The sequence below is a fragment of the Sciurus vulgaris genome, assembly GCF_902686455.1.
Source record: "Sciurus vulgaris genome assembly, chromosome: 5".
Classification (NCBI taxonomy): Eukaryota; Metazoa; Chordata; class Mammalia; order Rodentia; family Sciuridae; genus Sciurus; species Sciurus vulgaris.
The window spans coordinates 70,007,964-70,033,835 of NC_136465.1; the positions used below are offsets into that span (position 1 = coordinate 70,007,964).

At 37.4% G+C, this 25,872-nt stretch overlaps 1 protein-coding gene across 1 annotated transcript in view; it reads right to left on the reverse strand.

Moving 5' to 3' along the window:
* LOC306661359 (maestro heat-like repeat-containing protein family member 1) overlaps positions 1 to 25,872 on the reverse strand; it is a 172,649-nt gene that overhangs the window by 6,555 nt on the left and 140,222 nt on the right. Inside the window, exons 40-43 of the mRNA XM_079140303.1 lie at positions 16,143 to 16,301; positions 15,755 to 15,877; positions 14,990 to 15,095; positions 13,578 to 13,643 (exon numbers count right to left, since the gene is read on the reverse strand). Coding sequence (XP_078996429.1) covers positions 13,578 to 13,643; positions 14,990 to 15,095; positions 15,755 to 15,877; positions 16,143 to 16,301 — 454 coding nt within the window. The remainder of the gene's footprint in view (positions 1 to 13,577; positions 13,644 to 14,989; positions 15,096 to 15,754; positions 15,878 to 16,142; positions 16,302 to 25,872) is intronic.

Below are 25,872 nucleotides of genomic sequence, written 5' to 3' on the forward strand. Positions count from 1 at the left end.
AAGATTCTGAAAAAAACAAGCAGAAATCCTTGAACTGAGGAAATGAATTAAAAATTCAATGGAAAGCATCACCAACAGACTAGACTGCTTTGGAAGACAGAGTTTTAGGCAATGAAGACAAAATGCATAATCTTGAAAACAAAGTTGACTGTGGAGAAAAGATGTTAAGGGACCATGAACAGAACTTCCAAGAAATATGAGATAACCTGAAAAGACCAAATTTAAAATTTTGGGGGGATAGATGAAGGCTCCAAGATACAAACAAAAGGAATGCACAATCTTTTCAAAGAATTAATATCAGAAAGCTTCTCAAACCTAAAGAATGAAATGGAAAATCAAATACAGGAGGGTTAAAGGACCCCAAATATACAAAATTACAACAGACTCCCACCAAGGGACATTATTATGAAATGCCCTAACACCCAGATTGACAGAATTTTAAAGGCTGCCAGAGGAAAATTACAGGTCACATCTAGAGGGAAAGCAAACCAGATCTCGACTGATCTTGCAACCCAGACCCTCAAAGCTAGGAGGTCTTGGAATAATACATACCAAGCTCTGAAAGAAAATGGATGCCAGCAAAAATTACTGTACCCAGCAAAATTAAGCTTCAGAATTGATAATAAAATACAAACCTCCCAAGATAAACAAAAGTTAAAAGAATTCACAACTACAAAGTGTGTACCACAAAACATACTCAGTAAGATATTTCATGAAGAAGGAATGAAAAATAAAAGTGAAAACCAGCAAAGGGAGGAACTGCATTAAAAGAACAGTGAATCATTAGGGAAACTAATTCAAATTAAAAGCCAGAAATAAATCAAAATGATATGGATTAAAGTAATTCTTCAATAATGACATTTGAGAATTGCCTATTAGGCAAAGACATCCACCGACTGAGGAAAAGGGATGGGAAAAAAACATTTCACATGAATCTCATAAACAAACATGGATTTCTATCTTCATATCACGTAAAGTGGACTTCAAGACAAAGTTAATCAGAAGGGACAAAGAAGGACATTTCATATGGCTTAAGGGAATTATACATCAACAGGAAAAATAATGGAACATCTACATACATCAAGCAAATCCTTCTCAATTTTAAGAATCAAATAGAACACAACCCAATAATACTGGGTGACTTTAACACACCTCTCCTACAATGGATAGATCCTCCAAATAAAAACTAAATAAACAAGCTGTAGAACTAATGAATACAATTAATAATTTTGACTTAACAGATATATACAGAATATTTCATCCATCAATGTCTGACTATACTTCCTTCTCAGCAGCACACGGATCCTTCTCTAAAATAGGTCATATCTTAGGCCACAAACCAACTCTCAACAAATACAAAAAAATAGAGATAATATCTTGTGTTCTATCATAATGGAATAAAATTAGAAATCAATGATAAGATAAAAAATAGAAGCTACCCTAATACTTGAGGACTAAATAATACACTATTGAATGACCAACAGAGAGCAGAAGAAATCAGGGATGAAATTTTAAAAAATACTTAGAAGCAAAAGAGAATAGTGATAAAAATGTCAAAATTTCTGGTAAACTATGAAGGCAGTGCTAAGAGGAAAGTTCATTGAATTGAGCTCATTCATTAAAAGAATAGAAAGTCAACAAATAAATAGCCTAACATTGCATCTCAAATCCCTAGGAAAGGAAGAACAAATCAACACCAAAAGCAGCAGAAGATAGGAAATAATTAAAATCAGAGCTGAAATCAATGAAATTGAAACAAAAGAAATAATCAAAAAAAATCAACAAAACAAAAAGTTGGTTCTCTGAAAACAATCAATAAAATTGATAAACTCTTAGCCAAGCTAACAAAGAGAAAAAGAGAGAAAACTCAAATTACTAAAATTCATGATGAAAAAGGAAATATCACAACAGACATTACTAAAATACAGATGATATACAAACTACTTTGAAAATTTATACTGTAATAAAACAACATCCACAAATTTCTAGAGAACTATGACCTACCCAGGTTGAATCAGGAGAACATAGAAAATTCAAAGAGATCAATTTCAAACAATGAAATTGAAGACACCATCAAAAGTCTACCAATTAAGAAAAGCCAGAACCAGACAGATTCTCAACTGAGTTCTACTAGACCCTCAAAGAAGAACTAACATCAATACTCCTCAAATTATTCCACAAAATAGAAAAGGAGGAAACCTTCCAAACTCATTCTATGATGCTAGAATGACCCTGAAACCAAAACCAGACAAAGACACATCAAGGAAAGAAAACTTCAGACCAATATCATTGATGAACATAAATGCAAAAATTCTTAACAAACTACGTGCAAATCGCATACAAAACATCATAAAAAGATAGTATACCACAATCCAGCGGGGTTCATCCCAGGAATGCAAAAGTGGTTCAACATATGGAAATCAATAAATGTAATTCATCATAGCAATAGACTTACAGACAAGAATCATATGACTATCTCAATAGATGCAGAAAAAGCATTTGACAAAATATAGTATACATTTATGTATAAAACACTAGAAAAACTAGGGACAGGAGGAACTTTCCTCAACATTGTAAAAGCCATATTCACCAAACCCAAGGAGAACATCATTCTCAATGCAGAAAAATTGAAAGCATTCCCTCTAAAAACTGGAACAAGGCAGGGATGCCCTCTTTCACCACTTCAATTCAACATAGTTCTAGAAACTCTAGCCAGAGCAATTAGACAGAAAAAAGAAATAAAAGGGATATGAGTAGGAAAAAAAGAACTCAAACTATCCCCATTTGCTGATGACATGATTCTATATTTAGAAGACCCAAAAAAATTCCACTAGAAAACTTCTAAAACTCATAAACGAACTCAGCAAACTAGCAGTATATAAAATTAACACCCATAAATCAATTGCATTCCTATTCATTAGTGATGGTCAACTAAAAGAGAAATTAGGAAAACTATCTCATTCACAATAGCCTCAAAAAATAAAATAAAATACTTGGGAATCAATGTAACAAAAGAGGTGAAAGATCTCTACTATTAGAACTACAGAACACTAAAAAAAGAAATTGAAGATCTTAGATGATGGAAAGATCTCCCATGTTCTTGGATAGGCAGAATTAATATTGTCAAAATGGTCATAGTACCAAAAGCTTTACACAGAATTGATGTAATTCCTATTAAAATTCCAATGACGTTCTTCACAGAAATAGAAAAAGCAGTTATGAAATTCATTTGGAAAAATAAGAGACCCAGAATAGCCAAAGCAATCTTCAGCAATTAAAATGAAGCAGGAGGCATCACAATACCAGGTCTTTATTATACTACAGAGCTACAGTAACAAAAAAAGCATGGTACTGGCACCAAAAAAGACGTGAAGACCAATGGCACAGAATAGAAGACACAGAGACAAACCCACATAAATATAGTTATCTCTAATAGACAAAAATGCCATAAACATACACTGGAGAATAGATAGCCTTTTCAACAAAAATGCTGGGAAAACTGGAAATTCATATATAACAAAATGAAATTAGGCCCCTATCTCTCACTGTGCACAAAACTCAATTCAAAGTAGATCAAGGACCTATACATTAGACCAGAGACGCTGCACCTACTAGAAGAAAAAGTAAGCCCAAACCTCCATCATGTCAGCTTAGGAACAAAATTCCTCGACAAAACTCCTAAAGCATAAGAAGTAAAATCAAGAATCAATAAATGGGATGGTATCAAACTAAAAAGCTTCTTCACAGCAAATAAAATAATCAAGAACATGAAGAGAGAGTCTACAGAAAGGGAGAAAATCTTTGCCATGTGCACCTTGGATACAGCATTAATTTCTAGGATACATAAAGAACTCAAAAACTTAACACCAAAAATACAAATAACCCCATCAATATGAAAAAAATGTTCAACATCTCTAGCCATTAAAGAAAGGCAAACTAAAACTACACTGAGATTTCATCTCACTCTAGTCAGAATGGCAATTATCAAGAATACAAGTAACAATAAATGTTGGCAAGGGTGTGGGGAAAAAGGTACACTCATATATTGCTGGTGGGACTGCAAATTGGTTCAAACCATTCTGGAAATCAGTTTGGAGATTCCTCAGAAAACTTGCAATGAAATCACCATTTGACACAGTTATCCTACTCCTTGGCATATACCCAAAGGACTTAAAATCAGCATACTACAGTGAAGCAGCCACATTAATGTTTATAGCAGCTCAATTCACAATAGCTAAGCTATGGAACCAAACTAGGTGCCCTTTAACAGATGAATGGATAAACAAATTGTGGTACATATACACAATGGAATATTACTCAGCCATAAAGAAGAATGAAATTATAGCATTTGCCAGTAAATGGATGAACTGGAGATTATCATGCTAAGTGAAATAAGCCAATCCCAAAAAACCAAAGGCCAAATGTACTCTGCACACAGCAGGGGAGGGGCAGGGAGTAGAGGTTCACCAGATTGGACAGGGGAGAAAAAGGGGAAGGAAGAGGGTACAGGAATGAGAAAGACAGTGGAATGAATTGGACATAACTTTCATATGTTCACATATGAATACATGACCAGTGAAACTCCACATCTCATACAACCACAAGAATGGAAAGTTTAACTCCATGTATGATATGTCTAAAAACACTCTGCTGTCACATATAACTTAAAAAATCAGGGGTGTTTTTCAAGATGGCGGACTAGAGGGTGGCTGCATTTCATGTTGCTCCAGGACTCAGGATTCAAGAAGAGGAGATATTGAGAGACTTGGGACCAACTCAAAGCCACCGGGTGAGTCTCTCCCGTTGGGGAGGCATCCCGGATGGGGCGGTAGTCCCAGAACACAGGGAACTTTGTGAAGTAGAGTTGCCCAACGAGACACCCCTCCTCCCTCTGAAGCAGTGAACTCAGACAACGGGGACCATTTAGAGGAGGCCGCTCAGCACAGCGCTTGGACTTGGAGCGAACCACCGGGGCTCCGGGCGGCTGCCCAGAGGAAGAGCTGTGCAGCAAGCTGTTTGGACTCAGAGCAACCGCTCCTGAACACCGGGGGGCTTCCTGAAGAAGGACGAGAAGCACGATGGGTCACTTGGACTCAGAGTGACTGCACGAGGGCTATGGGCAGCTGTCAGGAGGAGGAGGTGCACAGTGAGCTGCTTGGACTCCTAGAGACCACACTGGAACACTGGGTGGCTGCCCAGAGGAAGAGGAGTGCGGCGGGTCGCTGGGGCTCGGAGCGATTGTACGGGGCTCCAGATGGCTGCTCAGAGGAGGGGCCGCATAGCCAGGTGATTAGGTGCAGAGTAGGATCCCAGGACCTAGGAGGCTTCTTGGTGGAAGAGCCGCACAGACACACGCTTAGGGGTGGAGCGAAGGTTCCAGGACTGTGGGCAGATTCTCTGAGGATGGGCAGCCTAAAGAGACTCGTCTGCGAAGGGTGAGGCTCCCAGACCCAGGAGGTAGGTCGTGGCCCCTGGAAACGTTGCAGAGGAAGGCAGCCCAGCCCAGGCAGTAGTTGTGGATTGAGGGGAACCTCTAGGAGGGGAACTGACCAGCGAGACCTCCCCACCAGGTGAGTCTTCGCTGCCGGGTGAGGATTCCCCACAAAGACGGTAAAACCAGAGACACAGTCCCAAACAAGCCTTGTCTCAGCCCACAGCCTAGTTCCCCTTTGGATGACCATTGGTCAACAAGTGGAGGCACCTCTGCCCACTAGCAGGGAATATACCCCACCTGAAAGCCACCACCCCTAGAGAGGCAGCTTCCTTGTGGAGCACTGCATTATCAACTTCCTCCAAGACTTCAGCCTACTGAAGGCTAAGGGGGGATATATATAGAAATCTTCAGGGACATTGTAAGTCAATAAAGGAAATCTGCAATATCTCAGCGGTCCTCTGATACCTGAACAATATGAGAAAACAAGGGAAGAAAATGTCCAAACAAATCTAGATGTTACATCAATAAAATCCAATGACAGCATGGCAGAAGAAATGACAGAAACTGAGTTCAGAATGTACATAATTAAAATGATCAGGGAAGCAAACGATGAGATGAAAGAGCAAATGCAGGCATTGAACGACGAGATGAAACAGTAAATGCAGGCATTGAGATCGCACCAATCAACATTTAAAAGAGTAAATACGGGAAGCAAAAGATCATTTCAATGAAGAGTAAGAGATATTGAAAAAAACCAAACAGAAATCCTTGAAATGAAGGAAACAATAAACCAAATTAAGAACTCCACAGAAAGCATAACCAATAGGATAGAACACCTGGAAGACAGAACCTCAGACATTGAAGACAAAATATTTAACCTTGAAAACAAAGTTGACCAAATAGAGAAGATGGTAAGAAATCATGAACAGAATTTCCAAGAACTATGGGATATCATGAAAAGGACAAATTTAAGAATTATAGGGATTGAGGAAGGCTTAGAGAAACAAACCAAAGGAATGAACAATCTATTCAATGAAATAATATCAGAAAATTTCCCAAGTCTGAAGAATGAAATAGAAAATCAAGTTCAAGAGGCTTATAGGACTCCAAATACACAAAATTACAACAGACCCACACCAAGGCACATTATAATGAAAATACCTAACATACAAAATAAAGACAGAATTTTAAAGGCTGTGAGAGAAAAGAACCAAATTACATTCAGGGGGAAACCAATACGGATATAAGCAGGTTTTTCAATCCAGACCCTAAAAGCTAGAAGGGCCTGGAACAACATTTTTCAAGCCCTGAAACAAATGGATGCCAACCAAGAATCTTATACCCAGCAAAACTTAACTTCATATTTGACGATGAACTAAAATCCTTCCATGATAAACAAGAGCTAAAGGAATTTACAAAAAGAAAGCCAGCATTACAGAACATTCTCAGCAAAATATTCCATGAGGAAGAGATGAAAAACAAACAAGCAAATCAGCAAAGGGAGGAATTATCCTAAAGGAATTGTCAAAAAAAGGAGGAACCAAATCGTGTCAAAATTAATAAATAAATAAAATTTTAAAAATGAGCCAGATGACCAAGAATACAAACCATATCTCAATAATAATGTTAATGTTAATAATAATGTTAATGGCCGGAACTCATCAATCAAAAGGCATAGACTGGCAGATTGGATTAAAAAGAAATATCCAACAATATGTTGCCTGCAAGAGACTCACCTCATAGAAAGAGATACCCATAGACTAAAGGTGAAAGGATGGGGAAAAACATACCATGCACATGGACTCAGCAAAAAAGCTGGAGTATCCATCCTCATTTCAGATAATGTGGAATTCAAGCCAAAGTTAGTCAGAAGGAATAAAGAAGGACATTTCATACTGCCTAAGGGAACCATAAATCAGCAAGACATAACAATCATAAACATCTATTTCCCAAACGGTAGTTCGTCTATGTATGTCAAACAAATCCTTCACCAATTCCAGAAACCAAATAGACCATAACACAATAATACTAGATGATTTTAACACGCCTCTCTCACCACTGGACAGATCTTCCAGACAAAAATTGAACAAAGAAACCATAGATCTCAATAACACAATCAATAATTTAGACTTAACAGACATTTATAGAATATACCATCCAACCGAGAGTGAATACACTTTCTTCTCAGCCGCACATGGATCCCTCTCTAAAATAGACCATATATTATGCCACAAAGCTAATGTTAGCAAATACAAGAAGATAGAGACACTACCTTGTATTCTATCAGATCATAATGGATTAAAATTAGAAATAAATGAAAGAGTAAGAAACAGAAACTACTCCAACACCTGGAGATTAAACAATATGTTATTATATGATGAATGGATAACAGAAGATATTAGGAAGGAAATTTAAAAATTCTTAGAGGTAAATGAGAACAAAGAAACATCATATCAAAATCTCTGGGACACTATGAAAGCAGTCCTTAGAGGGAAATTTATTTCATGGAGTGCAGTTAATAAAAGAAGTAAAACTCAACAAATAAACGACCTAACACTACAGCTCAAAGCCCTAGAAAAAGAAGAACAGAACAACACCAAAAGTAGTAGAAGACAGGAAATAGTTAAACTCAGAGCTGAAATCAATGAAATTGAAACAAAAGAAGCAATACAAAAAATTGACAAAATAAATAGTTGGTTCTTCAAAAATAATAAAATTGATAAACCCTTAGCCACACTAACAAAGAGAAGACAAGAGAAAACCCAAATCACTAAAATTTGGAATGAACAAGGAAATATCACAACAGACACGAGTGATATACAAAACATAATTAGAAACTATTTTGAAAATCTATACTCCAACAAAATAGAAAATTTCGAAGACATCAACAGGTTTCTAGAGACATATGAATTGCCTAAACTGAACAAGGAGGACATACACAATTTAAGTAGACCAATTTCAAGTAATAAAATAGAAGAAGTGATCAAAAGCCTACCAACAAAGAAAAGTCCGGGACCAGATGGGTTCTCAGCTGAGTTCTACAAAACTTTAAAGAAGAGCTCATTCCAATACTTCTCAAAGTATTCCATGAAATAGAAGAGGAGGGAACCCTCCCAAACTCATTCTATGAAGCCAATATCACCCTGATACCTAAACCAGACAGAGACATCGAGGAAAGAAAATTTCAGACCAATATCCTTAATGAACATCGATGCAAAAATTCTCAACAAAATTTTAGCAAATCACATACAAAAACATATTAAAAAGATAGTGCACCATGATCAAGTGAGTTTCATCCCAGAGATGCTAGGTTGGTTCAACATCCGGAAATCAATAAACGTCATTCACCATATCAATAGACTTAAAGTCAAGAATCACATAATTATTTCAATAGATGCAGAAAAAGCATTTGATAAAATACAGCACCCCTTCATGCTCAAAACACTAGAAAAAATAGGGATAGTGGGAACATTCCTTAACATTGTAAAGGCCATCTATGCTAAGCCCATGACCAATATCATTCTAAATGGTGAAAAACTGAAAGCATTCCCCCTAAAAACTGGAACAAGGCAGGGATGCCCTCTTTCACCACTTCTATTCAATATCGTCCTTGAAACTCTAGCCAGAGCAATTAGACAGACCAAAGAGATTAAAGGGATACAAATAGGAAAAGAAGAACTCAAACTATCCCTATTTGCTGATGATATGATTATATACTTAGAGGAACCAGGAATTTCCACCAGAAAACTTTTAGAACTCATAAGTGAATTCAGTAAAGTACCAGGATATAAGATCAATGCACATAAATCTAATGCATTTTTATACATAAGTGACGAATCTTCAGAAAGACAAGTTAGAAAAACTACCCCATGCACAATAGCATCGAAAAAAATAAAATACTTGGGACTCAATCTCACAAAAGAGGTGAAAGATCTCTACAATGAGAAATCAGAACACTAAAGAAATAAAGAAAACCTTGGAAGATGGAAAGATCTCCCATGTTCTTGGATAGGCAGAATTAATATTGTCAAAATGGCCATACTACCTAAAGTGCTATACAGATTTAATGCAATTCCAATTAAAATCCCAATGACGTACCTTACAGAAATAGAGCAAGCAATCATGAAATTCATCTGGAAGAATAAGAAACCCAGAATAGCTAAAGCAATCCTTAGCAGAAAGAGCAAAGAAGGGGGTATTCACAATACCAGATCTTTAACTCTACTACAAAGCAATAGTAACAAAAACGGCATGGTATTGGTACCAAAATAGACAGGTAGATCAATGGTACAGAATAGAGGACACAGACACAAACCCAAATGAAGACAATTTTCTCATACTAGACAAAGGGGCCAAAAATACACAATGGAGAAAAGATAGCCTCTTCAACAAATAGTGCTGGGAGAATTGGAAATCCATATGCAACAGAATGAAACTAAACCCATATCTCTCACCGTGCATGAAACTAAACTCAAAATGGGTCAAGTTCCTCAAAATCAGACCAGAGACCCTGCAGATTATAGAAGAAAAAGGAGATTCAGATCTTCAACATGTCGGCTTAGGACCAGACTTCCTCAACAGGACTCCCATAGCACAAGAAATAAAGCAAGTATCAATAACTGGGATAGATTCAAACTAAATAGCTTTCTCTCAGCAAAGGAAACTATCAGCAATGTGAAGAAAGAGCCTACAGAGTGGGAGAAAATCTTTGCCAATCATATTTCAGATAGAGCACTAATCTCCAGAATCTGTAAAGAACTCAAAAAACTCTAGACAAAGAATACAAATAACTCAATCAACAAATGGGCTAAGGAAATGAACAGACACTTCACAGAAGAAGATCTACAAGCAGTCAACAGATACACTGTAAAAATGTTCAACATCTCTAGTAATAAGAGAAATGCAAATCAAAACCACCCTAAGATTCCATCTCACCCCAATTAGAATGGCGATTATCAAGAATACGAGCAACAACAGGTGTTGGTGAGGATGTGAGGAGAAAGGTACACTCATACATTGCTGGTGGGGCTGCAAATGAGTGCAGCCACTCTGGAGAGCAGTGTGGAGATTCCTTAGAAAACTTGGAATGGAACCACCATTTGACCCAGCTATCCCACTCCTTGGCCTATACCCAAAGGACTTAAAATCAGCATACTACAGAGATACTGCCATATCAATGTTCATAGCTGCTCAATTCACAATAGCCAGATTGTGGAACCAACCTAGTTGCCCTTCAATTGATGAATGAATAAAGAAACTGTGGCATATATATATACAATGGAATATTACTCTGCCATAAAGAATGATAAAATTATGGCATTTGCAGGCAAATGGATGAAATTTGGGAATATCATGCTAAGTGAGGTAAGCCAATCTCAAAAAACCAAAGAACGAATGATCTCACTGATAAGTGGATGATGACACACAATGGGGGAAGGGTTAGTGTTAGGGTTAGGGTTAGGGTTAGGGTTTGGGTTAGGGTTAGGAAGGGGGGCAAGAATGGAGGAAGGAAGGACTGTATAGAGGGAAAAGAGGGATGGGAGGGGTAGAGGGAAGGGAAAAAATAACAGAATGAATCAAACAACATTACCCTATGTAAATTTATGATTACACAAATGATATGCTGTTACTCCATGTACAAACAGAAACAACATGTATCCCGTTTGTTTACAATAAAATAAATAAATGAAGCCATAAAAAATCAACAAAAAAAGGATAGAAAAGAAGGATAGACAATTTATTTGGCTTAAAAAAATAACTCTACATTGATTTAATCTGTTGATGCTTGGTGCAGGAACCTAATTCAAATCGATTGCCTCCCCTAAATTTGATGAAAGTTTTAATAGTCCTTTATATGTTCTAGTACTCTGTGCTAGATCATCTATTGCATAATTTACAAAGGTCTTCTCTCATTTTGTGGTTTATCTTTTTGTTTTCTCAGTGCTGTCCTTTGAAGCATATAAAAGGTTTTTATTAATGTTGATGAAAAAATAAATTTTATCTCATAACAAAAAAAGCATAGGTATACCTGTTGGCTGTTGAAGCTTACCAAGAGTTTTAAAAGGTGTGATCAAACTTTTCTTCGGATTAACACTGGAAATATGGGATCCTCTTTCTACAAACCTCCAACTCCTATTCCTTACCTCTTTCTTGGGGCTTTGGTTCCAATTAAAGTACCACATAGGAGCATGGGTTCATGGAAAGGGAAACAGAAAATTCTCATGCTGTTTTCCCTAGTAATTAACTTCTGTGCCCTTGGATAAATGATTCAGATCTGAAGTTAGGAGCATTGTAAATTATGGCTAGTAAATACTTCTCTGAAGTGTTTCTAACTGTAGAGACATTAGAAAACAAACTGGTAGCCTCAGGGATCTGAATGAGTGCCTCAACCCAGTTCCCAATTCTTGGATAGTTTGTATTCTACTTCTTAACATGTCTACTGTCATTTTTTTATGTTTTAATTTTTTAAAAGAATCATTTAGAAACATATACCATTTACAGATGGGATAATATGAGGGGTGGGATTTAATTCAAAATAACCCTGGCAGGGAGAGGGTATAGGTGGGGAAAAAACATAACCAAGATTGGCCATGAGTTGATACTTGCTGTTCCTGGGGAATTGGTGCATGGGAGTTGACACTATTCTCTGTACTTCTATCAATGTAAAGTTAAGATACAAAGAACAAAAATTAGAATGACCTCAGGCTCCTCACACATAACAAAGCAAGCCAGAAAACACTAGTATAATATCCTCGAAGTACTGAGAGAAAGTAAGTGTTGGTCTAGAATTGTGTCACCAGTAAAGCTACACTTTGAGAATGAGAGGAAGAGAGAATCTTCACATTAAAAAAAAACACACACACACACACCAAGAGAGCACACTGTCTCAATATCAGCATCAAAAAAATTTCTAGATCTACTCCAGGATAAAGAAAAATATGTTCCTTAAAAGATGGTCAGAGAAGTGAAAAGGAATACATGAAACAGTTGGTACAAAATAACAATAATCATAGCATCTAAATTCTAGGTTAAAAAGAGAGAACAAAAATATTGGCTAACAAAAGCATAGAAATTAGGTACTATAGTTTGGATATTAAATGTCCCAAAAGGCCCAGGTAGAGGTGGTGAAACCTTTCAGGAAGTAAGCCCAGTAGAAGGAAGGTGTACCCTAGAAGTATACATTGGGACCCAACCCTTTCCTAGCTCTCTTTGCTTCACTAACATAGAATTATTGGGAGGAGGTGGAACCTGTGGGGAGGAGGTAGGGACTAGTGGGAAGTCTTAGATCACCGAATGTTGCCCTCAAAGTGGGTTGTGTGACAACTGTCTCTTTCTCTTCCTCTCTGATGACTATGAAGTGAATAATTTCTCCACCACGTGCACCCCACCATGATCTGCTACCTTGCCACAGGACTAAAGCAATGGAGATAATCAATCATGAACTGAAAACTTCAAAACCATGAGCCAACTAAACTTTCCCCCTTATTAACTTGATTTTTCTCAGGTATTTATTACAGTAACAGAAAGTTGATTACCACAATATAATATGTATATATGTTACATATGTGTACTCTATGTATATATGTATACAAGTTGTGTATGTATATTTGTACTTATGTATGTGTGTATCTATATATCTAGAAAAATAATACAGGACAATACAGCACACAGTAGGAGAGAAGAATAAGAATGGACAGGACAGGATAAATGGAATTTCATCCTTATTGATAATGCTTCCATTTCTCTGCAAAAGAATATATTCATGTATTTCTTCTAAATATAAATCACACTAAAATATTTTAATGTAATATAAAAGAAAAAACACTGCAAGTTCTTTAGGGTCAGAGACAATCTGTCTTCAACAGTACTGCAGTGAAAGTACCCACAACACATAATGTTCAGTGACTGCAAGGATATATCACCAAAATGTGAGCTTTGCTTCCGTCTTACTAGGACTAGACAGCAAATAATTTGTTTCTTCTTCCTATTTTTCTTCATTCTGTACTATTCTATGTTATACTTAGATGGTAAAGATAAATTTCAAAAGAATGAAACATGTACTTAAGACATGTCCTGCATCCTCCACTGAATCTTACCCCACCCCCACTGGAACCCAGAACCCAGGTACAAGGTCCAGACTCACCATCCCGTATCAGCTGCACATCATTTTCATGTATGCGATTCATGTTTATGCTCTTAGTTGTTAATCCTAAAGGTAGGACAGATAGAAAAGTCCTTCTATAATTTCTAGGCCTTTGAGTTGTCCCTTTCCCCAGGATCAGTGGTAAAAACAGATAATTACAACCAGTGTTATCAAATAATATTTCTAAGAGGAGCTTTGCAGCCTGGATGTTAGTGTCTTAGTAAAAGAAAAATGCTATGAGTGACTATGACCCAAAAATCATCCACAGATGACAAGCAGAGCATGAAATGAAGGTGTTGAACTTTATGAGATTCCTACACCAACAGAAAGATTCACAAGGGGCACAAGGCAACAAATTTATCAAAATGAGATATGCATTGTTAATCAACATAGAAAAAAATTTAATTTGGATGCTGATAACAATATAACTAATCAAAAACAAGATACTATTTTTCACTTATCAAATTGGTGATTTAAAAAATATTTTTAAAATATTACCTTGTGTTAGAAATGAATACTAACCTATAGTACTGCTGAAAATTATTTGAGCTTTCCAGAGAGCATTTTAGCAATAAACATCAAAATCCTCAAAATTCTACATACTCTTTGGATATAGCACTTGCACTTAAAATTTATCTTAATGAAAAAATCATGATGGCATGCAGAGATTTTTATCACTATATCCCTGCTTAAAAGTATTTTTAAATATACAGTCTCAATATTCAAAAGTATAGATGGATTAAATTTTTCCATAAATCCATTCAACAGAATTAATATTATGAAATGATTAAAATATTGTTGAAGCTGTATAATGGTATGCCTTGTTATACACCAAGGGAAAAAAACAATATACGAAACTGCACTTTTTAAAAGTATTTGTTATAGGGAAGGATATGGGTATATAGTATATTCTTAGGTAAAAGTCTCTAGAATCATAGAAGTGACTAAATACAAATGGTGGAATTTCTGGCATTATTTATATTATTCTTTTTGCCAATATAAATTACATAGGTTTTTTTTTTTTTTTTTTTTTTTTTTTTTTACTTAAACATATACTGCTATTGTGGCTTGAAGCAAAAATATTTTGGAAAGTCCATGGGGTCCTAGTGGAAGCAATTATTTGTTCCCCTTTCAAATGACACTTCTCTTATCCACAAGGCTGAATCCAGATGGTGTGGTGGGACCCACACAATGCTGGGACACAGGAACATAATCTCCTCTTCTTCCTCTAGGCCTTTCTAAAGCAGAAATTGGGGCCAGATCACACATCAACCTATACAATCAGGTCAAGACTAGAAAAGGAGGTCCCCTGCTCTGTCACACCATGGTTCTGGCCTAGCCCTTTGGCAAAAGGTCAAGGAGTGATCCCCTGCTGAAGAGGAGAGAGAAGTTGACAGGTGCCACTGCCTTACCTATGAAATTGACTGCAGCTGCCCTTAGGAAGGGTTGTGGTCTCTTCAGGAAGCCAAAGCTCTGGTATAGTACCTCTCCAAGGTGATGATATTTGCCCTGGTCCACCTGTGGAGCCACAGATGGGTGGTGCTGAGCAGGAGAGGGCAGGCCTGGGACTACTACAGACTGCTTGGCAGCCTCACCTGCTCACCCTGCCCACAGAACCTGCAGACTCCATCATCCCAACCCCTCCCACCCCAGCAGACTCAATTGAAAGTTCATAAAGAGAATTCTACTCCATGAAACCAAGAGGATAAGGAAGAAGACAACTGATTTGGAAATAAAAGACACAGTTGTTAATTGCTACCCAACTTGCTAAGCCCTTAATTATTTAATTTTCAACATGAATTCTGATTCCTAAATCTCTGGCCTGTCCTTGATTTCTTAAGAGCCACAGACCCTAAACATCATGACTACCAACCTAAAGTCCTGCCCCCCATCTCTTTCACCCACTTAAACCAGAACATCTCTGTCCTATCACCATCTAGTAACCTGGCAGGATCTCTCAGCAATCCAGATTGTGATGGTGGGAAGATCAACTACAGACACCAGGATATTAGCATCTTAAATGTGGAATCTCAGGATTAATTGATGAAAACGAATGAGAACTAAAGAGCAGAAGGAAGCTGTCTTCTGCAAGTCCTCCCCATTTTGTCATTCCAACCCACTAGCCAAGCCCCCACTATGGACATTTTAACTGAGCTTTCTCAAGGACTCTCACTTACCAGGAATTTGCAAGTTTCTTCTACGGCCTGGATGTGATCACTGAGTGTGGTATGCCGGAATGTCTCTGTGAGTGATGACCAGCCAAGCACATGAGTCCACTCAGTCAGGGCCCCTCCACAGGCCTGTGAGATGGAGAGAAGGGAATCCCAAAACCCCACTGCAATGATTCCCCAAGTCCAAGGGCTGAGTGGAAGACTGTGGAGAGTGCTCAAATGCCCAGACCAGCCCACCCAGCCCAGAGGGTGAGGCCCAAGAGGTGGATGTAGAATGAACAACAAAAGTTGGGCTCAAGACCAAGGAGACAAAAGGAAGAGCAAAGGTGGTGTGCTGCAGCAGAAATGGGGAATGAGTCAGGCCTGGGGTCGGCAAGACAGAGGTGACTGGTACCTTAACCACTTCAATATTGTTGTCCTGAATGCTGAGCAGCAATGGGACTAGAAAAGTGAAGACCTCTTTGCGAATGAAGGACCCAGGCTTGAATTTGAAAATTCGACGTAACATGTAGCTTAGAGCAGAGATGGCTGAGATCTTCACTTGGTCCCTCTCCTGCCATGAGGCACAAAATAAAAATGAAAAGGCAGTGGTTTCCTGGCCCTGTCTGGCCTGGCTTCCTTCCTCACACATCTCATTCTCCATGTCCATAGCACACCCACTGCACTGTGTTACATAATGTCAAGGTAACGTGAGTTGAGTGTTTGAGTAATTTTCTTTAGATACCTGCAGCTATTAAGTCAGGGAAGTTAGGTCATCCTCTCAATTCTGCCATGGACCATATATATCTACAGCTTCTAACCCTGTCCCCTTCTAAAGGTGTGACTCAAGAAAGCCGAATTTCTAAACATAGAGTCATCCTACTCATGCTGTAAATAAGTGTTTAAACATACATTAGCTGTGTCCATTAACGATGACCACAAACAGGTAAGGTTTGTACATTTTTAGGATTATATTAATTAAACAAATCTTTATTGAGTAACTATCATGAAATTTGCAAAATGTTAAATAATAGAGTAAAACAAGACCAACAGTTCCTGAACCAAAAACAAAACAAAAAACAAAAGAAACATTTTAACAAGCTGAATGTATACATTATAACATAATGGCAAAAAATAACAAAACAGAAAAAGCATCACATGTGAAGTCATCCCTTCCTACCCCAAATCCGTACAAGAAATTGTAGATATCTATTTTTAAGTTTATAATGGATTTGGAGTACTAAACAGGGACCCTCCCCCAGGAAGACGCATGATTTCTTGGAAAGACAAGCAGCTGAAAGAACTGGAATTAAAGTAGAAATCACAGCCCAGGGCTGCTTCAGCAGCTGGCAGTGGGTCTGGAAATACTCTGAGCTGGGATGCTGTGAATATAGGAAATATAGGAAACTCTAGAAAACCAACAGAATGGGTTTTGGGAGTTGAATTTCTCCCTCCAGCCTGTCTTTACCAAATGGCAAGAGCAGAGACATGTTTCACTCCAAGAGAACAGGGGATTTATACACCAGAGAAATTGAACAGTTCCCAGGTATGCAATAACACTCAGAAAGAGCAGGAAGACTGCTAGTGACTGGTCTATCCAACTCTCCAAATAACACTGGATGTTCCCCCAGCAATTACCATAATCATGATAGATTCATAGGCACTGCATTCACCAAAATCTCTCATACAATGATGCCAGAAATCACTACTCAGATTCAGCACACATCTAGGAAAACCAACACTACAAAACAGAGGAAACGCATTTGATAAACAACAAAAGAATCTAGCATTTAAGGACACAGTTAATAAATATAACTGAATGAAAATTAGGAGTATAATTGACTCTTCAGAAAGGTTTTCTAAAAAAGACAGAGTTCATGTTTATCGTGCTTAGAAATTCAAATTCTGACATTTCAATAAACACTGAAAAAGGAAAGGCAGTATCCCTGTAAGATAATGGCAATATCCCCAAAAGTAATGTAATAGCTATTGAGATATAACACCATCAACCAGGAGAAAGAGAGAGAGACAGACAGACAGACAGAGACAGAGAGAACCTGTGTCATTAAAAAAAAAAAAAAAGTAAAAATTCATTCAGTGAATTTAATAGCCAAAAAACCACAGCTAAAAAGGTTAATTTGTAAGAGAAGAGTCAGCCCAGGAATTCTTCTAAAGTAGAAAAAGAGATAGGAAATACAAAGAAAAAATTAAGAAACATAGAGATTTCAAAGAATTAGAAAGAAGAGTAAAGCAGACATGCTAAACAAAAGAAAATTGTATGGATAATAAAACTAGAAAGCTTTGCCTTAGTAATCCACCTCAGTTCAAATGACTTGACACAAAGTCTACCACTTATCTTAAGGGTCCTGCACCCTAATCTTTCCTTGCTAAGAGACTGACACTGTGCAGATGACAACTTAATGATTCTTGGCTAGGTTATAAATTCAAAATAGAAGATAACAACTTTCCCATTATAAATATCTTTAAGTACTAGATATATGAAAAGTATTTTAAATGGGTAAATGAACTTTGAAGAAAGCAGAAATCCTCAGGGGCCAACACTCAAGCGGTTGTCCCTGAGAAAGACAGCATTATTGGTCTCACTAACTCTGGGGCCTAGGCTTTGATGTCCACTGGGATCCCCACCTGCAGGAAAGGCAGCTAGTGACAAGGTACCACAGACAGAGCTCCACAAGAAGCCCTGCAGTGAATGCCTAGAGAGACAGCAAGGTAATAAAATATTCTCAAAGAAAGTGCAGAAGTCCTGGATTTTTTTCCTCTCCAGGCCCTCTTGCAGCAGGCTCTCAATGAAAGCCTGTGAGAGCCAAAACTGAAGAGGGGGAAACTTACTCTCTGCTGGGAGGAACTGTGTACCCAGGGGGAGGGAAAACCCCCATTGCTCTAGTTCTTCTCTCTACTCTTCCGTCACCTAGCACCAGATGTGGCACCTTCACAGCAGTGCCTGGCACTGTGGGGTAACCAAAGGCCCAGCTTTCCAGCCAGAGGGCTGGAGAAAAGGAGCCACAGGGAACTGTGAAGTACTAGGGACACTGCACAGTGGGAGCAGCTCAGGAAAGCGATCCTGTAAAGTTGTTTATGAACTCCTAAACTCACCACAAGCTTCCTAAACAGCACACCATAGACCTCAAGAACAGAATTCCAGTATAGACAACCATCCAGGTCCCACTCTGGCCACTGTGGGCACAAACTCAAAGCCTTTGAACTCAGAATTTGAAATGAATCACAAGTCACAAAAGACTGGTCAGAATTGCAGCCTGAAATTAAACAGGCCCATCATCTCCTAAAATTAAAAAAAAAAAAAAAAATCATTCTCTGAGAAGCTTCCAAGTCTCATAATATCCATAATGAATATGACAAAATCAAATTCACTCGGCCTGAAAGGAACCAGGAAAATCTCAATTCATATGGAAAGAACCAACGTATATGTCAAAGTCAAGAGAAAACAGAGGTTGGAATTATCTTATAAAAGCATGAAAGCAAGAATCAGTGAACTTCAATTCAGATCAACAAAAACCATCCATTCTGAACTGAGAAAATTTTTTCGAAGAAAAAAGAATCTTGTGACTTATGAGACAATAACGAAAGATCTCACAATTGTGTCATCAGGGTCCTAGAAGAACAGGAGAAATACTTTGGATCTAAATTTGTTTTTAGAAATAATAACTAAGCCAGGCATAGTGTCACAAGCCTGTAATCCCAATGACACAGGAGCCTAAGGCAGGAGAATTGCAAGTTTGCAGTTAGCCTCAGCAACTTAGTGAGACTCTATCTCAAAATAAAACATATAAAGAGTTGGAGTTGCCTCAAGGTTTAAGCACCCAATCCCCAATACAAAAAAAGAAAGAAAAGAAAGAATAACTAAAGGAACAAAAATGGCAGGAGAGGAATGCTGCACCTTACAGTTGTTCTGAGTTCAGAACTGAAAGAGAGTGAGACTACTACTTAGCAGGGAATTTACTGAAATTCAATAATGGACAGTTAGAGACTTGGAGAGACCCATAAATTCTGGTGTTTTGAACAGAAGACAAGAAGAGTATATTAGAGCCCAGCTGTGGTAGCAAGAGTGCTAAAGAGAGAAAAGTTTCCACAAAGGAAAAGAATGAGAAACATGGTGGACAAGTTTGGCACAGGAACACATGTACAATACAAAACTGTTTTAGTCAGCTATCTCACTTCTGTGACTAAATGACCCAACCAGCACAAATGTAAAGGAAGAAAGGTTTATTTGAGGGCTTACAGTTTCAGAGGTCTTAGTCCACAGAAGGCCAGCTCCATTCCTCCGGGTTCAAGGTGAGACTGAACATCATGGCGGGAGAGGGTGGTAGAGGGAAGCAGCTTACATCATGGTGATCAGGAAGCAAAGACTCCACTTAACAGATACAAATAAATGTACCCCAAAGCCACACCCCAATTCCCGCCTCCTCCAGCCACACCCTACCACTTCAGTTACCACTCAGTTAATCCCTATCTGGGGATTAAATCATTGATTGGGTTAAGAGTTTTACAACCCAATCATTTCTCCTCTGAACCTTCTTACATTGTCTCACACATGAGCTTTTGGGGGACACCTCACATACAAACCATAACAAAAGGCAATCTAAATTTAGCTGATTCAGAGGCTCCAAAGGAAGGTGGTGTTTGAAAAGTACTCCATATTTATCAACTTATGAGTGGAGACCTAAGGCAGGGAGCCATCACGTGGCAATCATGCTTGAGGTTGCTCCAGTGGGAACCTAGGAAGTCACAGCAAACATTGACCCACTGTCCCAACCAGCACCTACGTGTGGCCTTGGGTACCCCTGACAGAACATGATTGAAACAGGCACAGAGAAGATTGGATCCAGGAGGATTCAGGTCAGAGATATGAATGGGAATACAGCTTGCTGTCCCTGTGAAGTCTATTGGCTCGTGTGACCAGTTGAAGAGGGTCAGAAAACTGCTAAGCGCAATTACATTCAGGAACTGAGCCTTGGAAGGTCATATTTGTGGATGGAGCAGCACACAAGACTGGTTACACCACTTCTGCCCAGCACAGTTGGCTGCCCTAGCCTACTAGAATTCTGGTGAAGCCTCTGAGATTCAGACACTCAACAGATATTGCCCTCTTTGTAGCCCTAGAGGTGTGTTGATCTAATCTCCTCAAAGTAGGTACCACCCTCAGGCATACGAACTTGTCTTTTAGAACTCTTATCAGCCCTGCCCTGTGAGTGCACTGATCCAGTCTGTGTAGACAAAACTCCAACTGACAGTACCTCCTTTTCCATTGTACCTTGTACTGATGAACAGGAAAGCTGAGAGCCACTTTAAACAGCTTCAAGTCTAGGACATTCCAGCCAGCAGCATTTTATTTCAGTGAATTGTTTTATATAATTTCTGCCCCCAATATTCATGCATGTTGTTGCAGTTATGAGTATTGTAGATGTCATAGTCGATACCTGGTGTTTACTTTAATGCTATATCTCATTCACATGTTTGTGTTTGTTGTTGTTGCTATTATTAATTTCTTACACCACTATTACTGCTTTTGTGATTATTGGTGTTGTAAATGTCATAGTAAGCACCTAGTATTTATGCTAATGCTGCATATTACATGCTGCTTTTGTTGTTTATTTTCCTTATTTCAGTGAGGTGCTGGGAATCCAATGTGAAGCTCTGGATTCAGGGTCACAGGGTAGATACTATGCTGCTGAGCTACACCCCCATCCAGATAAGAAATAGCAAACCTTGCTCCACACACAATTTAATCCACCTCAAATTTCCACAATACTTTCACAGAAATAATGGGGGACAGCAAAACCCCAAACCAACAACCAGATCTAAAGTAGGAATGGCTAGTGGGAGTTTCACTAGCCCTACTCACATAGCAAGGGCAAAGAGAAAACACACAAAAAATGTAGACACCACACTTATAAGGGCCTCAATATAGATCATTCCTATAGCCTTTTAGAACATAGAGTTATCAAGTCTAGCAAATCAATCTCAGAGGGTGTATCCTCTGCCGTGTACAACACAATTGCCTGACCCCACTCTGCAGAGAAAGAAGGATCTTCAAACTCCTATACATATATGCACTGTATTAAAGAACACAAAATATTACTAAAGAACTAAGAGGGATACTATATTACAAAATTCATTTGGAAATATGTTAAAAAATGAACAACAATTTGATATCCTAGAACACTTCTGCAAGAGAAGGCTGTGCCTGATAATTAATAAATATATAAAAAAGTGTTTAACATCTCTAGTAATTAGAGAAATGCAAATTAAAACAACTCTAAGATTTCATCTTACTGTAATTAGAATGGCTATTATCAAGAACACAAACAATAATAGATGTTGGTATGGATGTAGAGAAAAAGGCACACTTTTACATTACTGGTGGAGTCGCAAATTGGTGCAGCCACTCTGGAAAGCAGTATGGAGAATCCTCAAAAAACTTGGAATGGACCCACCTTTTGACCCAGTTATGCCACTCCTTGGTTTATACTCAAAGGACTTAAAATCAGCAAACTACATTAACACAGCCACATCAATGTTTACAGCAACTCAGTTCACAATAGCTAGATTGTGGAATCAACATAGATGCCCTTCAACAGATGAATGGATAAAGAAACTCTGGTATATATACACAACGGAATACCACTCAGCCATAAAGAAGAATAATATTATGGCATTTGCAAATAAATGGATGGAATTTGAGAATATCATGCTAAGTGAAATAAGCCAAACCCAAAAAGCCAAAGGCTGAATGTTTTCTCTGATAAGTGGAGAATGATATATAATGGGGTGGAGGGGTGGGGAGTGAGAGAAGAATGGGGGAACTTTACATTATGTAGAAGGAAATGAGAGGGAGGGGGTATGAAAAATGGTGGAATGAGACAGACATCATTACCCTATGTACATGCATGATTACACAAATGGTATGAATCTACATCATGTACAATCATAGAAACGAAATGATGTATCCCATTTGTGTACAATTAATCAAAATGCAGTCTGTAAAAAATTAAAAGATAAGGGGAAAAAAAAGAAAAAAAGAGAAGGCTGTGCCTGAAAAAAGGCCTTCACATAAAAGTGGAAGAAAATTTGATTCCAAGAGATACACAAATCTTGACACAGCAATACAAGATATATGAAAAAAAACAGGAAACATGGTACTTCCTAAGGTTCGTAATTCACCAACTGACTCCAAAGATATTGAAGTGGATAAAATACCAGATAAATAATTCCAAAGAATGATTATTTAAAAAAAAATCAATGAATTCCAAGAAAACACAAAAAACAACTAAGTGAATTAAAGATGTCAGTACAGGATATGAAAGAGAAATTGAATAAAGAGGCAGAGATATTGAAAAAGAAACAAATCTTGGAAATGAAAGGAATAACGAATCAAAACATTTGGTTGAAAGTTTCTTCAATACGGTAGATCAAACAGAAGATGAAACCTCAGAGCTGGAGTACAAAATGGAGGCTGAGGCAGGAGGACTGAGAGTTCAAAGCCAGACTCAACGACTTAGTGAGACCCTGTCTCAAAATCAAAAATAAAATTAAAGGGCTGGGGATGTGGCTCATGGGTTGTTTAATCTCCAGTATGGAAAAAAAAAAATCAGAATATAGAAGAACTCTGGGACCATATTAGATCAAAATTAAAAATCACTGGACTTCAACAGGGATCAAAGATATGGGCTAATGATAAAGAAATTTTTCAGGGAAAAAAATAATTAAAAAGTTTCCAAACCTTAGGAAAGAGATGAAACACCCATATTCTGGAGGCATTCAGAACCCTCAACAGACAAGATCAGAAAAGAACCCCTCCATGATGCATTAACAATTAAAATTCCTAACATGCAGAACCAAGATAGAATTTCAAAACCTCAAGAGAAAAAAGACAAGTCATATTTACACATAGGTGAATCAGATTTATTTCTGATTTCTCTGAACAAATCCTAAAGTACAGGAGGGCTTGGAACACATCATTCTAAGTCCTATAAAAAAAAAATAACTGCTAACCATTATGGATATTTCCAGCAAAGCTCTCCTTAAGAATCAGAGAAGAAATAAACTTTCCAAAATAAACAAACTAAAAGAATTCATTACCACTATGCCAGCTCTACAAAAAAATATTTAAAGAAAAACTACACAGAGAAAACAATTAAAGTTCAAGAATGGATAAAATCTCACTAGAAGAATAAATAAGCAAATGAGAAATAGAACCAAATTAAACATTAGAAATAAATCAAAATGTCAGGAATTGATAAACATCTCTAAAACCTGAATATAAATTGTCTCAAATCTTAAATTAAGACATAGTCTGACAGAATGAATTAAAAAGAAGACCCAGGCATATGTTTTTGGTAAGAATCATCTTACAAAGATAGCCAAAGGCCAAAAGGGAAATGATGAAATTACATTCCATGCAAGAGGAGCCCCAAAGTAGCAAGCAGTTACTCTCATATCCAAAAAAGCAGACGTCAAGCCAAAATTAATCAGAAAAGACCAAAAAAAAAAAAGGGGAGGGGGGGTGACTGTATGCAGGCAAAGGGAACAATCCAACAAGAAGATATAACAACAGTAAATATTTGTACCCCAAATATCAATGCACCTAATTACATAATACAAACCCCCATTCAACATAAAAACTCAGGCTCTAATCAAGTAACGCTGGATGATTTCTGCATCTATCAACAATAGGTTATACAGACATAAGTAAAAGAATCTTCAGCAATAAAATGTATTATAAATCAAATTGACCTAATACACATTTACAGAATATTTCATCCACAAAACTGAATTCATTGTCTTCTCAAATACTCATGGAATATTCTCCAGAATATACCATACTGCAGGCTTCGAAGAAAATTATAACAAATATTTTTAAAAATTGATAGAATTCCTTATGACTTATCAGATCTTAATGGAACAAAATTAGAAATCAACAGCAAGAAAAATTACAGAAACTATATAAACAAATGGAGATCGAACCTGGCACAGTGACTCGGGAGGCTGATGCAGGAGGATCAAGAGTTTAAAACCAGCCTCAGCAAAAGCAAGGGCTGGAGATAAAATAAAGAAACAAACAAGTGGAGATCGAACAAAATACTTTTAAACAGTGAATGAGTCATAGAAAATAATCAGGGGAGAAAGCTAAACATTCTTAGAATCAAAGAAGAATAGGATCTCCAGGACACATGAAGGCAATTCTAAGATGAAAGTTTATACCAATGAGTGCCTACATTTAAAAAACAATGCATCTCAAGGCCCTAGAAACACAAGAACAAAACAATTCCAAATGCAGCAGGAGGAAGGAATAATTTAAATCAGATCCAAAATTAATAAAATAGAGAAAATACAAAAAATTAATGAACTTGTTGGTTCCTTGAAAAGATAAAGATTAATAAACCCTAAGCCAAACTGACCAAAAGGAAAAAAGACAAGATGCAAATTCATCAAATTAGGTATAAAAAGGGAGAAATCACTATAGATATCAGAGAAATCCAAGGGATAATTAGGGACAATTTGAAAATGTATACCCCGATAAATAGAAAAATCTAGAAGAAATGGATAAATTTCTAGATATATGACCTACTAAAATTGAACTAAGAGATACAGAAAAGCCAAATAAACCACTAAAAAGCAATGAGCTTGAAGTAGTAACAAAAGGCCTTCCAACAAAGAAAAGTCCAGGACCAGATGGAGTCTCATCTGAATTCTAACAGAATTTAAAGAACTAATGCCAATGGCCCTCAAATTATTCCATGAAATAGAAAGGGGAATCACTTCCAAATATGAAGCCAGATCACCCTGATACCTAAACCAGACAACAGCACATCAAGGAAAGAAAATTGCAAACCAATGCCCATGTAAATATTGAAATTTAATTACAAATAAATTTGAAAAATCCTAAAATAAATTAACAAATAAATAATTCATCATACAAACGGGATTAAGAATAAAAGGCAATATGATCAATTCCAACAGATGCAGAAAAAAACCTTTGACAAGATCCAGTACCCATTCATGCTAAAAACCTGAAGAAACTATGGACAGAAAAAGACTTATCTTAATATCATAAAGACTATATGCAACAAACCCAAAACCAGCATTATACTGAAAGGACAAAAACA